The sequence below is a fragment of the Trachemys scripta genome, chromosome 5, assembly GCF_013100865.1.
Source record: "Trachemys scripta elegans isolate TJP31775 chromosome 5, CAS_Tse_1.0, whole genome shotgun sequence".
Lineage (NCBI taxonomy): Eukaryota > Metazoa > Chordata > Testudines > Emydidae > Trachemys > Trachemys scripta.
Window position 1 is genome coordinate 106236875 of NC_048302.1, and position 14945 is coordinate 106251819.

A 14945-nucleotide genomic window follows, 5' to 3' on the forward strand; every position below is an offset into this window, starting at 1 on the left:
TTCTGATTACATGAGTGGTTTCTTTGAGGAGGCAAAATAGCATATTTGTTATAGTTACAGTTACATTTTTGGTTTATTAGCAAAAATTGTGTTACAATTGAATAACAATGTTTCAACAATTTTTGCTAATAAACCAAAAATGTAACTGTAACTATAAGAAATATGTTATTTTGCTTCCTCAAAGAAACCACTCATGTAATTAGAAATTGTCTCTAGTCTCAGGCTGAGAACAGGTCTTTCTTCATTTTTAGGTTATAAATCACTAAAAACTAGATTATGGTGGCAATGCTGACTATCCCTTAGTTAGGTCTGCTGTGTACGTGTCTAGAATGTATTTTTATTATTGCCATGATTGTTATTTATTATTTTTATTACTGAGATTGAGTCCCCATTGTGCTTGGTGTTGTTCAGACACATACTAAGAGACAGTCCCTGTCCTAAAGAGCTTACAGTCTAAATGGACAGACAGACAGAGGACTGGAGTGGAGCAGAGGCATAGAGAGATGTTCCATGTCTCATAATGGACAGTGGCCTAGACAGTAATAGAAGCACCCAGGTCTCCTGACTCCTAATTTGGGGCACTATCCCCTGGACCACACGATCTGTCACATGTAATAATACCATTTAAATATCTACTATGTCCTTCCTCGGAGAACAATATTGCTGTTAGCAGGGGGATGGATCTAGTAGGCCTTTTCCACCTCTAATTATACTACCATCATTATGTAGCCCCAACACACCCCTATATATGTAAATATATATCATCTGTACTGCACCTATCATAAAAAGTCCCTCTTCTTCCTTTCCCCATCTCCACAGGAAGAACGTCGTGTGATGTATGTGGGTAAAATCAGAGCTGATACCACCCGAACAGAACTGAGGGACCGGTTTGAAGTTTTTGGTGAAATTGAGGAGTGTACAGTACATCTGCGGGATGATGGGTAAGAACTTTCAAGGCTATTTCCTGTTTAAAAACTGCCCTATATATAAAAAAAAGTATGACAGTAAGATCACTGATAGGGGCGTTACCAGTGTAAGTGCTGTGACAGATGACATGCTGAGTTCAAAACCTTATTTATTTTCTTTCATCCTTATTTATTAATGTTGCTAGTTGAGATTTCCTGTCCCAGAAATAAGTATTTAGCTGCATGACAGGACAATCATGCTGATAAATGGATGCAGTAGCTTTGGCATTTGCACTACAGTAGCACCAGTATGTTCCTGCTTTCAGGAAAGGGTTACGTTGATGTGCATTAACACTTTTTAACTTTTCTTCCCAATTGTATTTTTCAATTACAGAGACAGCTATGGTTTCATCACCTACCGCTATACTTGTGATGCGTTTGCTGCTCTCGAAAATGGATACACTTTACGCAGGTCAAATGAACCTGACTTTGAGTTGTACTTTTGTGGACGCAAGCAATTTTGCAAGTCTAACTATGCAGACCTAGGTAAGTGTTTTGCTGTACATGAAATGTGAGTACTTGATATAGAGATAAAAAATAAAACACATAACCCAGGGCTATCCAGGGTTTTGTTTTGTTCGTAGCTATTGTATTTAAGTGTTGCTGGTTTTTTAAAGGCAAATGGTTTCTGCTTATTTGGCAAAAACAAGTTTAAAAACTACAACTTTGTCTAATGGCTGAGTGGCAGGCTTTCATAGAGTTTATGTACCATTCATTTGCAATTTATCTATATCGGTATGGAAATCAATGGACCCTATTGGTGAAAATATTGCCTTGGCGAAATGACAGTACTCGGGAAACTTTCTGCATGCATTATTATTCTCTGTAATGTAATAACTTCTTGGTGCTGATATTGGATGTATTTATATGATCCATAAATAGAGGTAATGGTAGAGTCCAGAACAAAATAAACTTCATCATGATTTTTGCCCTTTCATATGTTTAGGTGCTAGTTATGTAGAACCAGCTGGAGACAAGGACTACAGACTCATAGGGTATGTCTACCCTGCAATAAAACATCCATGGCTGGCCCATGTCAGCTAACTTGGGCTCGTGGAACTATAAAATTGCAGTGTAGACATTTGGGCTTGTGCTGGAGCTGGGGATCCCAGACTACAGCCCAAGCCCAAACATCTACACTGCAGTATTATAGCTCCGCAGCGTAAGCCCCACAAGCCCAAATCAGCTGAACCAGGCCAGCTCTGGGTGTTGTATTGCAGTATAGACATGCCCAGAGATTTTAAAGCTTGAAAAGACCATTTTGATCATCCACTCTGACCCCTTCCATAACACAGGCCATAGATTTCACCCTATGATTCCTGCACTGAGCCCAAGTTTGTAACGGAACTAGAGCATCTCTTTTACAAAGACATCCAATCTTGATTTAAGGACTCCAATTGATGGAGAATTTACCCACTCCCTTGGTGTTCACTGTTCCTGTGATTGTCTCTAATTGCAAGCACTTAAGGCTAAATTGTCACAGCCCTTCCTGATATTGGAACATGCTGGGTGTAAGACCTCAGTTTACTCCCCTGTTCAGACTGTGACTCAGGCTTTGGCCAGGAGAGCAGGACGTGCTTATCCAGTGCTGTTTCTTTTTGAAGTGTGTGTGCAGATGTTAAATGTTTACAGCATGCATGCAGGTGTTTGTGTGTGCACATGCAGAAGCCATATCGATCCACCTGAAAATTGGCTCTTAAATATGTTATCGTGCATACATTCATGATACATGATACATACATCTTATTTTAATGACCTTTTAAAATGCAGATTATTCACTAAATATTAAACCTTAGCTAGTACCTGTCTAAATAGAATTAAGGTATAGCAGATATTCTTTTCTGACTAAAATACCAAGGGAAATGTTATTACAGCACCTTCATTAATTGGTTATTGTGTTTTTATGAATTAATGACCACAATCATTAAAATTGCTGCATAACCCTGTAACACCGGGCTAATGAAATCTTGTATGCGCTGCCCTTGGCTTTGTGTGAAGCAAGAAGTGAATACAAATATATTTTTTTCTAACCAATTGATGTCTTCTCAGAGTAAATGATAAAAGTGATATGCATTGTTCACAATGAATATGCTATAATTCACTTCACTTGCTAAATAGATAGTGTAAAGCTGGGAAAAGGCAGCTGACTGCTGAAGAGATATGGGACTGATGATGAAAATATAAAAGGTGGCAAGTCATTTGTTCAAATGTTGGCTGATAAAAACAGCAAAGACAGATTGAAGTCTTGACTTGGTTTGACATATCTTCTGCAGTGATGAAGCCAGGGGTGTATCTAGTATCTCAATACATCTGGGGCTTAAAATAAGCTTCCTGACGGGGACCCTCTTGAACATTATTCATCATTGGCTGTGGGCCCTTCAAGATCTTTCTGTATTGAGTGGGATCCTCAAAGTATTTCTGAGCTGAACACCTTTGCTTTGTACTACTGACAGCCTATGCTTCTCTCCACTTCAGATTGCCCTCTCTGAATTTCACAGACTGTGTATCAGACATAGGGAAATGATGGAGTGAACTTTTAATTTCATGAGTCCGTACAAGGGCAGAGGCAATTAATCAGCAATGGGTTGAACATCTGATCTAAAGAACAACGTCATCAAAAAAAAAAAAAAAACTGGGAGCTGCCTTTGAAGTGGCATTTCCATGATGAGGCCTAATCTCAAAGTCAAAAGAACTTGTAATGTGCATTGTGTATTCAATGCAAACATATCTCATGATTCAACCTCAGGTGTTAAGAATGACTATCATATATGTAGTGTAGCACAAACACAAGAACGAGGTATAGTCAGTATTAAATAGTGATGTGTCTGAAATGAAATGTCTGCGACCTCATCAATGTACTATGGTCCCACTTCTGCATTACATGCATATCATTAAATACATAACTTTTCCTACAAGAGAGTGGCCTCACTGAATTCACATGATTAGAGTTACATGCTTGAGTGATTGTACAATCTTGGGCACAGTGGGTAGGTTACTTCCAAAACACAAACTTAATATTTGTTTAATCATTGTAATCTGGACTGTTGAACAGCTGTGTCTCCTTAATTCTCTAGCCTGGGGTGCCTTTTACACTGTTTTGCTGTCAGAACATCCACTTCTGGTCTGCTCACACAGCCTTCAGCATGCAAATACACTCCCAGTTAAATACATGAACACTCTGAGCACTCACTCATGAATTACATACAGGGCGACACCTGCAAATTCTTAGTCCCAGCCTTGTTCCCCCAGAAATGTGCTGCTTCTACTGTTCAGTTCCCTTCTGAATAGTACAAGCTCCTAGGAAGTCTGTCATTTCATCAAAGGAAAATGATAATGCACCATCCTTGTTATCCCAAATGGAGTTTCCCGTACACTTTCATCCAAACACACTTGTTAAGATAAAACAATAAAATACATTTATTAACTACATCAAAACAGATTTTAAGTGATTATAAGGGATGATACATAAAACTCAGGATTGGTTACAAAAGAAAATAAAAGTGTAAATCTCAAGCTAGTACTTAGTTTAAGTTAAGAGAACTTAAAACAAATGGTTTTGCCTCACCATATGCTGGGTGGGTCTCCTTTCAGCCTGGGACCCGTTCCCCTTAGTTCAGTTCTTTGAGACCTGTTGATGTCATGAGCAGAGATGAAGGAGGAGAGAAGTACGAACTGTCCCTATGATGAAATGTAAATTTATTTTTTACATCTTCCCGTTGCTGGAGAATGGCTGCTTAAGCAGATGATAGTTTTTTAACACCTGAGTGTGGTGTTAGTGTGTCTTTGCCTCTGAAAAACTGGTTTGGGCCTGCTTTTTAAAAAAACTTGGAGCATGTTACAGCAAGGATACATAGTAGAATCTTATAACTTCTCAAATAATGTTGATACACATATTTTACCAAGACAATAATGTTCAGCAGATTATGACATTTCAAATGATTCCTCACAAGGCATATGTTGTCTAAAATGTATCATAGTCTTGGAAAAATGATGAACATAATAATATAGACCAGCAGTTCTCAACCTATGGGGCAGGCCTCCGAAGGGAGGCGTGGGAATGTATCAAGATATGTGCAAGCTGTGTACTTTTTTTTTTTTTTGAAGAGCTCTGGCTGTCAGCCCTGGGTGGCTCATGCAGAAGGGCTGGGCACACCCAGGAGGCAGGGATAAAAGGGACAGCGGGGGCCCCGCCAACCTGGGGCTGACAGCAAGAGTCTGTTCCCTGGGCTCAGGCTCTCCTTTCCTTTCCTTTCCCCCACTCAATCCCTCACCTGGGGGCAACAGGCCTCAGGCTTTCCTTCCACACTAAGTTAGCTGTGAAAAGTGATTGACAAATATCACTTTTCACATTGCCACTGTTACTTCTGCACTGCTGCTGGCACAACGCTGCCTTCAGAGCTGGGTGCCCGGCCAGCAGCCGCTGCTCTCCACTCTGCCTTCAGAGCTGTGTGTTAGTATATGTACTTGGGGGGAAGACCATAAATGACAACAGACCCAAAGAAGGGGGGCCCAATCAAATCAGTTTGAGACCCACATTATTATTTATCATTTGTATTACAGTAGCATCTAGAGATCTTAACTGCAGTCTCTAGTGCCAGATGCTGGGGATGGATGACAGATGGATCACTCAATAATTTCCCTGTTATGTTCATTCCCTTTGTAGCACCTGGCATTGGCCACTGTTGGGAGACAGGATACTGGGCTAGATGGACCTTTGGTCTGACCCAGTAAGGCCATTCTTATGTTCTGTACAAAGCCATAGTCCCTGCCCTAAAGAGCTGACAGTCTAAATAGACAAAATAAACAAAGGGTGGGAGAGAAAAAAATACAGGAAGGTGAAGTGACTTGTCACCCAGCAGGACAGTTGCCAAGTCTCTGCAGAGCCCTTTATCCATGATTTTAACTTGCCTTTTTTCAAGCTATGATTTTATTAGAAAGCCCCTTTCTTACACAAAGCTTCTCCACTACCCAAAGTCTTGATTCTAGCGCCCTGTCATATTACAGCGACATGTGAATTCGCTCACTCATGCCTTGTTGTTTCCATAATGCTAGTGATTCAAACTGGTATGAAGAACAAACTGCAAGCCTTAGGAGGCATTATTGTGTGGGGAGGGGGGAGAGAAGTGTCAATGACATTTGCGAGACCTCTTAGCTCACCTCTGCATCTCTTGGTTTCAGACTCAAACTCAGATGATTTTGATCCTGCTTCCACTAAGAGCAAATATGACTCCATGGATTTTGATAGTTTACTTAAAGAGGCACAGCGAAGCCTGCGTAGGTAACATGCATCACAGCTGAGGAAAATGGAGGGATGGCGAATACCTCACGGACATCATGTCCTTCAATAATGGACAATTTAGAAGTCATACTTAGGAATTTCTCCTACTTTACACTCTCTGTACAAAAACATGGTTTACATGAACACAGCTGCTCGAAGAGTGAAGAGGCAAAGTGGATATCCAGGAAGCAAATGTATATCCATGGGTGTCAGCTTTACTTTCCTGGGGTGATTGGCGGTGGGGGGTTCTGATGTTCATAGAGAGTGCAAGTGCAAACCCCTTGAAATGGCAGCAGTTCCACAGAGTTACACTTAAAATGTAGAACTTCAAAATGTGTACATATCACATTTTAACAAAACAAAAATCAAATTGAGAACTACAGCTGCTGATGTCTGGGAATCAGACACTGCATTTCTTTAAAAAGGCGCTTCTTCCCACAACACAATGATAATATGACAATCCAGAAGAAACCACAGGTCCTAGAAGCTGACTGTCCTTTTATTTTGTTTTTCTGATGGAGGAGAAAATGAAAGGCTAAACCTTGCCTAACATTTTGAAGTTTCATCTTTTAATTCTGACACCCATGTAAATGTCCAAACCGTTGATCTTCCACAATGAAATTTTCAAAGCCTTGTTAATGGTCAAATGTGCAGCTTGTTCAGCAATTTTATTCTGATGATCGGACATGGTGTTGTATTACTAACGAGAGTTGGGTATAACGATCTGGGGGAGCGATGTGTACAGATAGCTTATTTGCTACATTCTCTAATGTAGTTGAGTATTTACAGATGTGAAATGGGAGTATTTTTATTTTGTGTACATACTGTATGACTATGTTCTTTTTTGGTTACAGCTATGCACTGTAAATGCAGCCTTCTTTTCAAAAACTGCTAAATTTTTCTTAATCAAGAATATTCAAATATAATTATATGAGGTGAAACAATTATTGTACACTAACATATTTAGAAAGCTGAACTTATGCTTATATATATTTGATTGTAACAAAAAAAGAGAAAAGTGTGCGTGCGTGTGTGTGTGTGTGTGTGTTGAGTGCAAAAATATTAATGCTTTACACACATTCATCCCTTCTTTGGTGACCTTATCTAAGAATTTTGTCAAGAACTATCCAAGCCCAAAAGGTATTAACCACTTCTGCAATATTTTCCACGTTTTTCTCATTATTTGTTTTTCTTTTGCAGTTTTATACACTGAATTTGTTAGGGGAATGAAATTTTCTCATCTAAAATTTTCTAGGAGATGTCATAATTTTATGTAAAATCTCTTAAATGGGTAATCATTAAGAAATGTTTTTATTTTATGTCTCAACTGTAGTTTTGGAACTAGAAGTCAAAAATCTTTTTAAATTGCTGTTTTGTTTTAATTTTTGTGCTTTTAATTTGATAAAAAAATGCTGAGGTACTAAGCACGGTATGATTTTTACAATAATTACGTGTGTCTAAGCACTGTTCTTGAAGCCAGTAATCTTTTCATTGGCAGAACTTGATGGTATTTATCTATATTTTTTACAGTTATGCATCCTGTATAAATACTGATCCTTCATTCCTTTGTTTACTAAAGAGACATATTTATCAGTTGCAATTAACATATTTATTATAAATTATGAGACGACTAAAATAATAAAAAGGCCAGTGGAAATTTTGTACCTAGGATGCATGACACTTGTCAGGTTGGAGTAAGTGCTTCATTTGGAAAATTCAGCTTTTGCAGGAGCAGTGTTTTTTTACTATGCACTAGCATGGCCTCAGATGTGCCCATGACATTGTTGATGAAATTGCTTCTGCTAAATTAAATAGAAACTTCAGGGAAAAAAACTACCATTCTGAATATCAGGATTTCATCTGAACTTGGAGCTTCTAGACTGAATCAGTAAAGTTTGGAGTCCGCTTGTAAGTTTATAGATTGGTATTCTATTACTGTTTGGCATTCATGACTTCTTTTAAAGATATGGCACACCTACCTATTTAATCTTCCTTCTCACCCCGACTCTTAGAAAACCGATTTCACCCCCAAGCCAATGCAGCTGATTTTGATAGCTGCATTCATTTTATCACCAGCATATTGTGTTCTGAGAGATTCCACTGTCTGTCTTGTTGGATGCTTGCTTGATTTTTTGGCTTCTTATTTCTAAGTAGATAGATAGCAATAAAAAATGAGAACTTTTTCACAGGTTCATTGTTACAATTGTAACATCCTTTAATCTGCATAATTCTTGTCGTTGCTCTGTAGGTTAAAATGCAGGTATTTTAACTTTGATTGTGTGAATGCCAAACTAAAGTTTACAGTTTTCCTTTCTGGATTTTGAGTATCTTCTGTTGTAAAGAAAAGACTATTAAAAGCAATAAATTATTTTTTAGAAATCAATATTTAGTATATCATATTATGTGTTCAAGGACCAGATACATTACCTATTTTGCCTTTACATTTCTGTGATTAAATTTTAAATATATTCTCTTTTGCCCTGGATTGCTGAGATGAACAAATTGTGTGCTTTCTCCCCCCCCCCCCCACTCCCCTCAACAGATATTATGACACAGTTCCTTTTTTTTTTTTCACTGGCCTGACAAATATTCTTCTCTTGAAGATGGCTTTCCGCCGTGGACTTACAGATTGCATATGAAATTAACGTAGAAGTAGGATCTCTGAATAATCTGAATAAAGCTATTTGTATCTTTTGTAGACACTGTGGTTAGCCCATCAAAATGTAAAGTTAGGGATTTTTTTTAAGAGAACATTTCAAATTAGCACATGTATCACATCATCACTAGAGGCAAACTGCAGTAGAGATCTGTATGTCTTTTAGATGAAGATTGTACCGTTGCTTCCATGCTGTGGTAAGTACCACATCTGCAATACTGGTAACAGAACTGGTACTTAGGAACTATGGTCTTTTCTAGAGATGTAACAAAGTAATTCCTACATAACACAAATTGATCTGAATCCAAACAGAAGGAGACTAAAATTGGGGAGGGGGGGTAAATTCTCAATCTGTGTTAAACAGCTCTGAACAACAGTTGGGTTGCCATTGCCGATAACAGCATGGAGAGAAAAGTTTGTGCTACTAGGGTATAACAGTTGGGTCAGCTGAAAAAAGAAAGCCTTCTTTTCATCTCTTTAGATGTAAGCTTACAGTAGGTAATGATTATGTGTCCTTTTTGATGGCTGTAATGAGAACTTCAATCACTGTAGTATAAGATCTGATCTATAAATGACCTAGAATAGCCACGTAATATAATGTGATGATTCTAAATTTGTACCTATATGACAGACATTTTCAATAATGTGAACCACTGATCTGATGGAGCTACTGTAAAATGTGTACAGTAGGTGAAAGTGTAAAGCTATTGGTTGGACTATGCTGAATAGGGAAAATGAACTATTAGTTTAGCCCTAGTTGGGCTATTTTCCACCTGCCAATTCTACATGTACTGTTGTGGTTTAATTCATTGTATGAAAATTCCTGTGATTTTTTTTTAATGTGCTGTACACATCAGCCTCACTGAGCAAATAAAGGGAAACGAATGTTTCAAATCCATTTCTGTTTCTCTTATTTATCACAAATGAATTAGTGGCCTATTTTCTAGCTGGACACGCACTGGGTTTCCTTTTACTCTCTATGTATGTTTATAGCGGATTTCAAACAGTTGTACAACTTGCATCTGGGCTATTGTTCTTTGTTTTGAGCGGGGGGGCCAAAACAGTGGGTTTACAAAAGAAATCTACTAGGTGAAAAATTGCTCTCAGATTTTTTCACCTGATGTAACTAAGAATCACTTTGAAAGATCAGCAGATCTAAACTTTCAGTTTAGAAATCACTTAAGGAAGAGGTACTGACTGTTGAGCAGTTGTAATGGGGTACAGCCTTTCACTTCTAGGTCACCCATTTGAATCTAGCTCAATCTGGTAAAAAGGGTTGATATTAATATTGGCTGATGGCCTCCGTCTACTGCCTAATGAATAACAAGCCTCTGAATCATGGAACACACCACTACAACTGGCACTCATTAGCATCGTTATCTCAGTAGATTGGCCAAAGTGTCAACAAGAAGGAGATTTGGGGCTCAAGCCCCCTTTGCAAATGGAAGATGTTCACCTGCTGAGCCATTCACATTGGTTCAGGTAACACACGGGTAACAACCGCAAAGTTCAGTACAAAGCCTACTGAAAAGCAAAGTGCATACCCAGCATGGTGACCTGGCAAATTATACTTTCAGCATGAATGCACAGAAAAGGGGTGCAGGTGGAAGGGGAGACAAATGAGTTTATTGGCTGCAGTTACACTAAGCCCTCATGCATGGTATATTAGTGAGTAGTCGGTGACCAGGAAAACCCCATGCTGTGCTGCTCTGCCAGGGAACCTACAAGGATGATTAGTAATAAAGCACCAGGCAGAATGGCCTTCTCAGTGGCTCTTCTAGTGAGCCCCCTCTGCATGATGCTCGTTTGAGATTTTAGTTACCCTCTTCTTCAGAAGAGAACTGAGGTGCATGGGGATGGTTGCCTATACGATGCTGGAGGTAGTCTGTAGATAAAAAGAGGACTGTCTGTCTGAGAGGTTTCAGGAGCACTAAATTCACTTTAAAAACAATTCTGCTCATAGAGCATATTTCAGGTCTGTCAGCTCCTACCCTGTCCAAATTACAACTCATTCCAAATCCTGCCATTCATTTGATCTTCTGTCTGCATGTGACTCTGACTGACTTAAATGCTTCCTGCTTCCAAAGCATCCAGTTTAAGATGCTGACTCGGGTATTTAAGGCCCTTCGCTCCAGACTGCCATCTTAACTAAATAACACAGTTTTAGTAGTGAACTGACTTAAACTGCTTCTACAGCTGCTTTGTCTGTTGAAATGAAAGGAGATTCTAAGTACAAACTACTGCACTGAGAGGGAGGAAGTATGGATCTCTGCTGGGGCTATGCCTACTCCTCAGTGTCCCTTGGACCCAGAACTGTACAGGGAAGGCAACTGTTTTTGTGGGCACAAAGACAGACACCATGCCCTCTGTCATGCTGTGTGTCATGGTTCACGACTGCAAGTACCTGCCTCGGGCAGACTTTAAAAAGAGGGCAGATACCCCAAACTGGTGCTGTGTTCTCTAATTAGATTTCACCAAGCCAGTAGGAAATGTGAACTGTAACAATCTTACCATGGCATTACAGGCAGGCACCTTACATGCACCAGTTTATCTTGCCACCTGGGGTTAGTGATAAATGGTCATTTGTACCAATAATCACATCACATTTAGGTTGCTTTCAGTCCCAAGAGACCAGTCACTTACCCCAGATCAACTGGTACTCTAGATCCTACACCAAAGACAATGCCTGTAGTCAATCCTGTAATAAACTTTCTAAAGGTTTATTAACTAGGAAAAAGGTATAGAAGAGTTATTTACAGGCTAAAGCCAGAAAACGTACACACAAATTGTTACCATCTAAATCCTAAGAGTGACATAATTGTAGTGATCTGTCAATTTAAAATGTCTTTCAGGGCAGCCCCAGGAGGCAGCCCCTGGAGATCACTGGCTTCAGCTTAGAGTCTCTGGCCCTCCAGAGTTCAAACAGCCGAAAAGATGCAGTTTCTGTTTGTCAGGGATCTTTATCACCTCCCCCAGAGTTCAAGATAATGGGATGAATTCATCTACAACTCTCTTCTTCATGGGTGGAGAGGGGGTGGGAGGATGCAATCAACCAAGTCTTTTTTATTCTGATGTTCTGCAATGGTTTGTCTGGTGTCTATGGGCCTTCTGTTGTTAGGCAGGAGATAACATCTCCTATGGCAAACTAGTATTTCACACTTGGTAATATTTCTCTCCTGACTATGGGGGTTTACGGTTTCAGAGCAAACACTTAAATCAGTGTTTCTCAAATTTGGGACACCGCTTGTTTAGGGAAAGCCCCTGGTGGGCTGGGCCGGTTTGTTTACCTGCCACATCCACAGGTTCGGCCGATCGCGGCTCCCACTGGCCACGGTTCGCTGCTCCAGGCCAATGGGAGCTGCGGGAAGCGGCAGCCAGTACATCCCTCAGCCCGTGATCGGCTGGACCTGCAGACGGGGCAAGTAAACAAACCAGCCCGGCCCGCCAGGGTTCTTTCCCTACACAAGCGGCATCCCAAGTTTGGGAAACACTGACTTAAATAATACCTTATAACATGGGATATAGATATTATAAGTGAGATTAATACATGCAGCAATATACAGGCATTTCATACAGCCTAAGCACTAAATACATAGTTTTGCTCAAAATAGGTATTAGTCTTATAATAAGTGACCTGGTCTGGTCTCCAGCTACGAGGTTGTCAGTTCTTAGCTAATGCCTGCAGCCTGTCAGGAGCTGGCATCTAGCCTGCCGGCATCACACTGACGCCAGCACAAGAGCTGCAGAAGCAGTTCAAACAGATGTCATTAGACTGCTTTTTGCTTTTGTCCCAGTGCTGACTGGCTGCTCATCCCAAACCGCTCTGTCGTCCCTTCCACTGGCTGGCTGGCTACACAAGTCCCTCCTAATAAAACCCCATCCAAAGGGTTTAAAAGCAAACACTAACCAAACAGAAAGCCATGGCACAGACATGAAGGTTGGAAAACCTGTACTCTGCTTATATGTGCTAGTCCTTTCCCTATACCTTTTGCCTGTCTTGTCTATTTGAACTTACAGTTCTTTGGCACAGGGACTTTCTTTTACTCTACATTTGTACAGACCCAAGCAGTTGGTCATTGCTGAAATAAACATAATAATAAACCATAATGCTAGGGTTTCTATTTAGTAGCAACAGTTTAACCACTTACAGACCTAAATATTGAGCTTTTTGCTCACATTGCTCTTGGAATGAAATTTTTCACTGTGTGGGATTGACAGTGATGCATTGTTCCAGTTCATGTTAATGCCTAAAACTTAGCAGGCCAAATCCATCCTTGATGTCATTAATCAATGTCAGTGGAGTTGTACCAAGAATGAATTTAGCCCAATATTTCTCTAGTTACTGTGCTATTTAATTTAATTTGTTTATTCATGTCATGACTTTTGCAAAGCACTTTAATGCTTGCAAAAAGCACTCTATTAAATTTGCAATAAACTAAAGTATTTCTTTTTTCCCATTCCATCATTTGATATTATTAAGGTTATAAAATCAGGATTTCATTTAATAAGAAAGCATCTCGTCTATTGCCCAGGCTCCACCCAGAGTCTTAGACTAAGTACTGAGTGTTAAGCTCCTGTGGTCATATTTAGGCACTTAAATAAGTGGCCACATTTTCAAAAATGCTGAGCACCCAGCAGTTCCCACTGACTTCACTTACAGCGTCTGGTGCTCAGTACGTTAAGATCAGACCATATCTTTAAACCTGCCATTCAATAAGCCATTTAAACATGTGCTTAAGTCCTGAATCAGCAAATTACCTAAGCACGTCTTTAAGTTCCATTGAAGGCAAGTGCTTAAATGTTTTGCTGGCTAGGGATGGAGTGCTAAATTGGAGTCTACATGTCTAAATTTGGACTCAGACACCTAATTTTAAACACCTATTCTTGAAAAGCTAGGCCTTAGCTGTAACCTTTAACGTGACAGTGTCTCTCGAAAAGGTTGTGTTGTTAATGCAAATTATTCAGTAATAAAACAGTGATAGAGAAATGACAGAAAATCTTACACATAGTCACAGTTGTTCCTAAATAGAATGTTTAAAAGTTTTATATATGGCTTTAGCAAGATAGTTTGCTTTATTAATATCATTTAACATTACACTACTAGATATAACTCATTGAACGTCATGCGCTGTTATTCTATTGTCATTCAGGATTAATTAATAAATGACTAAATAAAAGTTTAAGCAATGTAACTTTTCCCTTATATTTTGCAGTTCATCCACTCAACATTGATATTCCAGGTTCATAAGAAAAATAAACTATAAATCAATTTTCTCTACTTTATAAGAAAGTAATAAATAAGGTCATAAATAGTACAGTAGTTCCTTGGAGGTTTGTAACATCATGATTTAAAGCTTAAAAAGATTTAATCAAAAGTTGAATTAATCCCTAAGGGAAAAGATTCTATATAGATTCTATTGATAGACACAGAGCAGCCCAACTTCATTGGCATGTAGTATAGTTGTTAATATGCTGGGACAAAGGAAAATAATCTCCACAAGAGAGAAGAGAATTAAATCTTTAAGTGGAGGACGTGAAAAGATCCTGGACAATCCCACCACTTCATGTTGATCTGCTTTTCTTCCTTTCTGCTGGGAAAGCACCAAACAAATCACTTTCCTAGAGGACAAACCATTTTTCTGAATATGTGTAGTACATGTCCTTTGCTTATTTGTTCTGAGGACATTCTTAAAATCAATCTATACTCTCATAAACCATTGTAAACATTCCATGTGTCATGTGCACTAAAGCCTAAATGGATGTGATTGAATTCAGATGATTTCCCCTCTAAACCTTAGCAGCATATGAACTAAAATCAGAGGGAAGAGTTGCTCTTCATGTGTAGGTTCAAATGTCAAGACTTTGAAACACTACAAATATTGTTCCAAACCTATAGACATGCCGATTTTTCCAAACCTATAGACATGTATGTTCCCCTCCAACTCTTTTGTGAACCCATAGTTTTTAAAGACATGTGTCTCCGGTCATATTAGTTAAAAATAAAAATCTATAATCTAGCCACCGCAACTGGCCTAGGTGAGGCAAC

At 39.2% G+C, this 14945-nt stretch overlaps 1 protein-coding gene across 2 annotated transcripts in view; it reads left to right on the forward strand.

The window, feature by feature from the left end:
- PPARGC1A (PPARG coactivator 1 alpha) overlaps positions 1–9797 on the forward strand; it is a 496095-nt gene extending 486298 nt beyond the window's left edge. For both annotated transcript variants that reach the window (XM_034770965.1, XM_034770966.1), the window contains exons 11-13: positions 820–941; positions 1300–1451; positions 6144–9797. In XM_034770965.1, coding sequence (XP_034626856.1) covers positions 820–941; positions 1300–1451; positions 6144–6247 — 378 coding nt within the window. In that variant the 3' untranslated portion in view covers positions 6248–9797. The remainder of the gene's footprint in view (positions 1–819; positions 942–1299; positions 1452–6143) is intronic.
- The last annotated feature ends 5148 nt before the right edge of the window (positions 9798–14945 follow it).